We start from the raw sequence: 7,880 nt of genomic DNA on the forward strand, positions 1-7,880 counted from the left end.
TCGATTAGTTTTTGTAATAATGCATAAAATATAATATGTATAATTATAATCGACTGTTTGCGATTTAAATTATTTCTGATAAGAAAAATATCTAACTGTAATGATTGTGAAAGTTAGGATGTGGTGAGTGAAAAAGTTAGTAAAAAAGTCAATCTAATCTGAAACTGATTACATTTAAATTGTATTGGACATATGTAGGTATAACAAAATATTCGAGGGCATAACAAAGATTATATGAAATATATTATTTGCCACTTTTTATCCCGTATCTTCGAAACGGCCGGGCCTACCTTTGCCGAAAACTATTAAGCAGCACGTTTTCCGAATGAAAATTGAAATTTTCAAAAGAAAAAAATCGATATATAAAAAAAGAATTTCAATTTTTTTTAATAGTTAAATTATTTCAAATATTTTATTATTCGTATTTTATAGACAAAATGTGAGAGCTTATGAATTAAGACGACCATTAATCTAGAAAATAATTATTTATGTTTAATAAAATATATATAAACAAAATCCAAGCTCCTTCTCATAAATAAAGGACCTCATCTCATATTTCATTATATGTATTGAAATTATCTCATACTTATATAAATTATATATAGAATGTAAAGTTAAAATTATTTATTGGAAGAATATAAGTGAGCTTCAGAATTCCTAAAATTAAAAATTTTGAATATTTTAAATTTTTCTTTTCTAATTTTGAAACTTGATTTTTGAATATTTTGAAATCGCTAGACCTGCCTTCCTCAAAAACTAATTATTATCTTCACACTGTCAACACAAGCAAAATGATTTTTGAACAATTGGAATCGGATGATCCGCTCCCTTAAAAATTGCTATTTTTGCATGGCCAAACATACACATTAGACTTGCACCGAATATTCGGTTTCTATTCGGTATTCGGCATATTCGGCACCTTTTTTGATATTCGGCCGAATGCTGAATAGCATCTTACTATTCGGCCGAATACCGAATAGTTAAAATCAAAGGACCCGCCGCCGCCGCCGCTCAGCGAAAGTATTGTGTGTGTTTTATCTTTTATGCGATAAAAAGCTTGGCCATGGATCTGTATATATATTTTGAAGTCTTTAGTTTACATAATATGATATGAAGAAATAAATCCATTATTATATTTTGTATTTATAATAATTTAAGCTTTATCGACTTTGGAGATTATAAATGAATATGTGAAGAACTTTTTACTCAATATTAAAAGGACACGTTATTGTTATATGTTTATGTTATTTTAAAAAAACATTCAACGGTTACACGCATGTGTTGTATATCTATATTCAATATATTTATAAAGCATTATGAAACCCATCAATATACTCAGTCTAAGCATCTCTAAATAAAGAGATATCATAGGCTGTATATCGCAAAAAGACAAATAATATTTTTGGTCAGTTTTTATTTACTTTTTTAAGAAATAATATTGTGTTTATAAAAAAAAACAAATGTTTTTGAATCAAATAGTAATTGGACATACATTTATATATATGTAAAGAATTGCCTTTTGATTTTTTTCCTAATTATGCACATTATTTAAGTATTCGGCCGAATAGTATAAATAGTGTCAAATTTTCCAAATAAGAAGGAGTACCCAAATAGTAATTGCAAGCCAAGAGATAAAAATTCAATATACATATAGTACGTTTGTAATATAACAACTGCAATTAATAAATACATTAACACGAACGAATTTAGGCGTTGCCAAACTTGCCGAATATTCGGAATTCGGTTTCTGGAGCATGTCGAATGTTCGGTATTCGGCATTTTGCCAAATATACTATTCGTTGCAAGCCTAATATCTTGGCATCTTTTAAGGTATGCCAAAATTTTCAAGATCTTTTGAAACGTAAAGATATATAAAAAGTTTCATTTTCGTTTTTTTGCGATTTCTATAACAAACTCTGCGAGAAGTTAATAATCGAGAGATCTATGAATGCAACAAGTTCAAAAAAGTCTGTGAATAAAATCATAACTTTGTCATGAATTAGTATGATGTTTGATCGCAACAAGTGTTGTATTTTCATATTAGGAAAATAAAATTTAATAAAAAATAGATAATATTGTTTCGGAGAAATACCGCATTATGGCAATAATATATTTTGCAACCTTTTTCGCTGAAAATCTAGCTACTTCCAAATTAAAAAAAAAAGATGTACATTATTATTACAACATGTACTATATTGGCCGACCCTGGGGCTAGATAATAATGTTTTCGTAGTGCTTACCACAAGCTTACAACGACAACTAGATAACGATGTAAATAAATAGCTGATGAGTTAATTGAAAGCAAAATACGTGTTCTGTTGAAAACAACAACTAGAAACATAAAAAATATAGTTATTTTCATACCATAATTATGGCGGAAACAGTTGAAACAGGTATGAATATTTATTTTTCATTTATATCATATTTTTATAGATACATATACTATATACTTATATAAGTGCCGGTCATATATGCGATACTTTGAAGATATTAACAAAATAATTCATTTAAATCAGTGATTCCCAAAGTTGAAAATGTGAACCCTCAAGGGTCCATATGACCGCGAAAAAGAATTTGAAGGAACACGAATTGAGAATTAAAAACATAGTAGTGGTCGACCACTACTTATTATCTTTTTATATTATTATTTCATTAATTCTTACAAATATGAGATTAAATCACCTTATGAATTCATCCTAATTGGATACGATACATATATATTTAACATCCCGTAGGGCAAGTTATAGTAATCGCAAAAAAATCGAATATGGAATTCTGAACATTTTGGCATACCTTAGAAAAAATTGATGTATGTGTGTGTGTGTGTGTGTGTGTGTGTGTGTGTATGTGTGTGTGTGCGTGTATGTATGTATGTTCGGATACACATTTTCGTCGACGATTTCGGAAACACGGATCAACCGATTTGAATAATTCAAAAAACATTCGATTCGTATTGATAAGGAGACGTGCTGATCAGTTTTTGGCGAAGGCAGGTCTAGCCGTTCCGAAGATACAGGGCAAAAAGTGCCGAAAACGGTAACTCAGTTTTTAAGAGAATAGAGCGTCCGATTTGAATAATTCAAAAAACATTTTATTTGTATTGACTAAATGAAGAACTGTTCAAATTTTTGGAAAGGCAGGTCCAACGACTTTGGAGATATGGAGGAAAAAGTAAAAAAATGAGCCATTTGGCGGTCAAAAATGAACATTATAGACATATGCACATCAAATTATCAGATATTTTCAGATAATAAGTTGAAATTTAGTTTACATTCCTATCGGTTCCGTACCAATGTTTACGCGTTAGACGGCGACGCGGCGCTTACGCGCTTTGATATTTCGTCTTTATGCAGTTAAAGCAGTACGATTGCTTTGAAAAAAAGTTCAGAATTTCCAAAATATTTCAAAATAAATGATTTGAGAAAGAATGATTTAATATGGTACGAAATTCTATTAAAAGTTTCAAATCATTGATCAACTTTTATTGATTATAATTATTGATTATTTTTAATTACTCGAATTTTGAATTGCGGTACGGAAAGTTCCAGCAATTTGCCTTAAGGCACGATGCCCTAATTGTCTTAAGACAGAATTCCACTTACAGCTAGTTATTGTTTACATTTTATACAATGCTATTTGTACACTTATAAGCATAAGTGCAATTTAGGCCTATAAAATATGAATTGTGCAATTCATAGTATATATTTATAATAATCTAATTGAAAATGCACAAAATTATCTTTATAAAAATGAATCGCAAAATGTGTTGGTAAGCGCGTAACTCAACAACGCCTAGACCAATTTGGCCAATTCTTTTTTTAAAATGTTGGTTGAAGTCCAAGGATGGTTCTTACGGCAAGAAAAAATCGAATAATTACCGGAAAAACCCTAAACAGCCCTTTTCTTTTTCACATACAAACGTTTTCTAGCTAAAACGTAGAATCTATTTGAGCTTTAATTTTTTTATAATGCGTAATAAGGTGAATTAGAGAATTTTTAAAAGTAAACTGACGGACAGGTTAATTGGTAGACATGTAGAACGAGATGACAGATAAATTTGTAGATCGGTAGATTGATAAATAGGTTCATAGGTAAATTAGTAAACAAATGGTTAAGCAGGTAAATTGTTCAACAGGTAACTTATTAAACAGGTTAATTAGTAGACATTTATGACAAGATGACAGGTAAAATAGTGTATTGATAAACAGGTCGATAGGTAAATTGGTAGACAGGTAAATTGATAGACAGGTGAATTGGTAGACAAGTAAATTGGTGAAAAGGTAATTTGTTGAATAGCTCATGGTGTTCAGGTAAATTGAAGGATATGTAAAATGGTAGACAGGACAGATAAACTGGTAGATAGACAATTAACGAGACGGATAAACAGGTTGATAAGTAAATTGGTAGACATGTGAAACGGGTTGATAGGTAAATAGGTAAAATAGGTAAACTGGTGAGTCGGTAAAATAGTAGATTGATTAACAAGTTTATAGGTAAATTTGTAGACAAATTGTTGAATAGGTAAATTATTGAACAGACAGTAGTAACGTTAAACTAAATGTAACAAATACACCTTTGTTCAACTTTTTAATTTAAACTAAATCACGGCAAAGCGTGAAGGGTACAGCTAGTTAATCATAAAATAAGTGAAAATCTGGCGCAAAATTCTTGCTCACCTTACCAGAAAACGTGACAGAAATCCTGTATAAAGAAATACTGACGTCGCGTGCGCCGGGCTTAAGTTAGGTTTTAAACCAATAAGGGTTTGACATCCCTGGTATGAATTCCGTTTCCAAATAACGAAGTTTATACAAAATTCGAAAAAATAAAAAAAAATTAAAAAGAAAAAAAAAGAAAATTAATGAAACCCTTAGCATTTTATTAAACGGTTCACTAATGAATTTAAAATTATATAACTAATTCGAATTGAAATGTTTTATATACAAAATACAAATTACGTATTACATTCAACTTTTGACTCACTAAAAATATATACAAATTTTCGGGTGTATAATAAACTATCAATTTTAAAGTATGTTAAAAAGGAACTGTCTGCGCCAAATATTGAATAAATGATAAAGGATATTTATTATAGAAACGGCATTTTGTATTTTGTAAAAGTAAAATAAGTCAACTAACATAAAACCAGGGCCTTGTACCGCATGGGGTACCGGAGATGTCAAATATTTGCAAATATCTGACATCTCCGGTATGAATTCCGTTGTCAACAAAAACCTCGCAAACCTTTGCATTTTATTCGGCTCATTGTACAATTATACGGGATTTGCAAATAGTTCTATATGAAATCTTTCAAATACATGAAATAATCACAATACCTTTTGAATCTTTCAGTTTTGGGTCCTGTGTCCCCCGAGTCCTTAGGCCGGACACTGACTCACGAACACTTTGCACTTGATTTTAATAAATTTTACACACCACCACCTAATCACTTGGCCGACAAGTTTATTGATGACATAACACTTGGAAATGTCGGATATTTAAACAATATCCCTACAGCAGCAAATACAATCTGACATTTTATGACCAACAGACGTTGAACGCCGTTTGTAGCGACATCAAAAACTACAAAAAACATGGAGGAGGTAGGAGAAACACATTGTTTACAAATGTTTTGAAATGATCCTAGACAATATAATAATGGAAATGATTATGCAATAAATGGTTATTTACAGGTGCTATTGTGGAAAATACTTCTATAGGATTAAATAGAAATTTAGGTTTTATGAAAGAAGTATCCTTAAACACTGGAGTACATGTGGTGGCAGGTACTGGTTACTATGTATCAGCTGTACAAACCCAGAGTACTCTGGAAATGTCTAAGGAAAACATGTATGATCAGATTTTATCTGATTTAACAACTGGCGAATCTGGAGTCAAATGTGGATTTATTGGAGAAGTTGGAAGCTCATGGCCAATTGACGGTTCATAATACTCCTTTGTATATTAATCTTGTTAACACATGTATTTTTTAATTACTATTTCCTTTAGATTTCGAAAAGAGATCAATTGAGGCAACAGCTCTGGCTCAAGAATCTATGCACTGTGCTGTTAGTTTTCATCCGGGTCGAAATCGAGAAGCACCATTTGAAATTATGAGAATTTTTATGGAAGCTGGTGGAAATGCTCATAAAACCATTATGTCGCATTTAGACCGTAATCATAACAAATACATCATAAAACATAATAGAATTAAATATTGACTTTTTATAATTCTACAGGTACTTTACTGAATACAGAAGATCTCTTACAATTTAGCGATTTGGGATGCTATTGCCAGTTTGATTTATTTGGTACAGAGTGTTCATTCTACCAATTAGCACCAATGTGTGATATGCCTTCCGATGCTCAAAGAGTTGACAAAATATTGAAATTGATAGAACATGGGAAGACTGACAAAATACTAATGTCACACGATGTTCATACTAAACATAGACTGGTATGTAAAAATTAAAAACTGAATGTCTAGCTTTATAAATAACCATAAATCTGATATAATAAATACATTCACATGCCATTAATTTGTTCCAGCACTGTGGTTTTAATAAAAATTAAAAATTAAGATAATGTTTATTAATTTAATTGTTTTTTTATTCTAACTCCCATGCTTGAATTTTTTCAGTCACTTTTATCCACAAAACTTAAGTAAGCTGCTTATAAATGATTGCAAGACCATCAGCTTGCTACAATTGACAAAATTTCGCATATTTTCATTTCACCATTAATATTTTTCTACAAAACTTACTTGGTCAAAGCTCATCTTCAATTTTGCTCGTATCTCGAAGCAACGAATTGCTCTTGGCAGCTCTTCTCACTGTTCTTATTACCACTGCTCTTATTTCTTTTTACAGGAAGACTTTGGTGGTCATGGATACAGCCACATCATGAACAATGTTTATCCTAAAATGCTAATTAAAGGAATCAGTCAAGAAATCATAGACCAAATAACTATAACCAATCCCCATACTTGGCTCAAGAAATAAAACACAAGAATTTAAAATTTTCAGATATGCAGCCTGAAATTGTCAGTGTTATCACAGCATATGTATTTAAAATAGTTTTAGCATAATTGGTATAGTAATAGATTTATATAAAAATAGTCAACTCGATAAAATAATTTCATAATGCTGAAACTTTTCGGCGACGGCTACTACCGAATGATGGTCTTGGCTTATACAAATCTTCATTTGTATAACATTGGGTTTGATAAGCAGAAGATCTGGAAATACGACTTTTAGACAGAGTTTTATTTGATAGATCCTCATTAGTATCTTCAGTATTTGCATCTGCAAATAAGAAATGTGTCAATATATACAATTTAAAATTGAATTTTATATAATAAATTATTCGCATACCCGACTTGTTGGATGAACTTGATTTAGAATCAACTACATTATTTGTATTACTTCTTTTATTAGACTTGCGACCATTGCTTTTGGACATATTTACTAAAACAATAAAAAATCCAAAATTAATAAAGTTCTTTTATTTACATAATTAATCATTTAACCTACTTTTACTTGAATCGTCCAGTTTTTGTCTCTTATGTACATTATTATTAACACAATTAGTGACTTCATTATTTTTAGGGGAATCCACTGTGGAAACTTCCATGTTATCTTGGTCATCATCATAATCACTACAATAAGATACTTGAAAGCCACCATTTTGCACGGTTTCACCATCTTTACTATTTGTACTTGGTACAACACCTCGGCCAAATATTATTTCCATAATCTCTTCTTTGCTTTTTTGTTTCGTTTGTTCCTGACTTTCATCAAATTCATTACTAGAAGTTGCTGACAAGTTATGAGCGATCTCCATTTCATCAGAGTTTGAAGATGTATCAACATCATAAAATA

The 7,880-nt window shown here is 30.5% G+C and overlaps 2 protein-coding genes across 3 annotated transcripts; one reads left to right on the top strand and one right to left on the bottom strand.

Moving 5' to 3' along the window:
* The first annotated feature begins 2,295 nt into the window (after positions 1–2,295).
* Positions 2,296–7,131, top strand: LOC113366464 (phosphotriesterase-related protein-like). Its single transcript, XM_026608066.1, is given in 7 exon segments — positions 2,296–2,393; positions 5,353–5,496; positions 5,499–5,603; positions 5,694–5,942; positions 6,010–6,174; positions 6,240–6,457; positions 6,870–7,131. Coding segments are annotated over 7 exon segments (1,035 nt in total). The 5' UTR covers positions 2,296–2,371; the 3' UTR covers positions 7,002–7,131.
* On the bottom strand, positions 6,998–7,874 carry LOC113366465 (myb-like protein D). Of its 2 annotated transcripts, XM_026608068.1 has the most exons (3): positions 7,533–7,874; positions 7,374–7,466; positions 6,998–7,304 (listed from the first exon to the last, which is right to left on the bottom strand). In XM_026608068.1, exons 1-3 carry the CDS (start codon positions 7,840–7,842, stop codon positions 7,138–7,140), a joined length of 570 nt encoding a protein of 189 aa, XP_026463853.1. In that variant the 5' UTR covers positions 7,843–7,874; the 3' UTR covers positions 6,998–7,137. The 2 variants fall into 2 exon arrangements, with proteins under 2 accessions (XP_026463853.1, XP_026463852.1); XM_026608067.1 differs by having other exon boundaries at positions 6,998–7,466.
* Between the last annotated feature and the right edge of the window lie 6 nt (positions 7,875–7,880).

Source organism: Ctenocephalides felis, unplaced genomic scaffold (assembly GCF_003426905.1).
Source record: "Ctenocephalides felis isolate EL2017-DRISC unplaced genomic scaffold, ASM342690v1 CF-g0.4_SCAFFOLD_01170, whole genome shotgun sequence".
Lineage (NCBI taxonomy): Eukaryota > Metazoa > Arthropoda > Insecta > Siphonaptera > Pulicidae > Ctenocephalides > Ctenocephalides felis.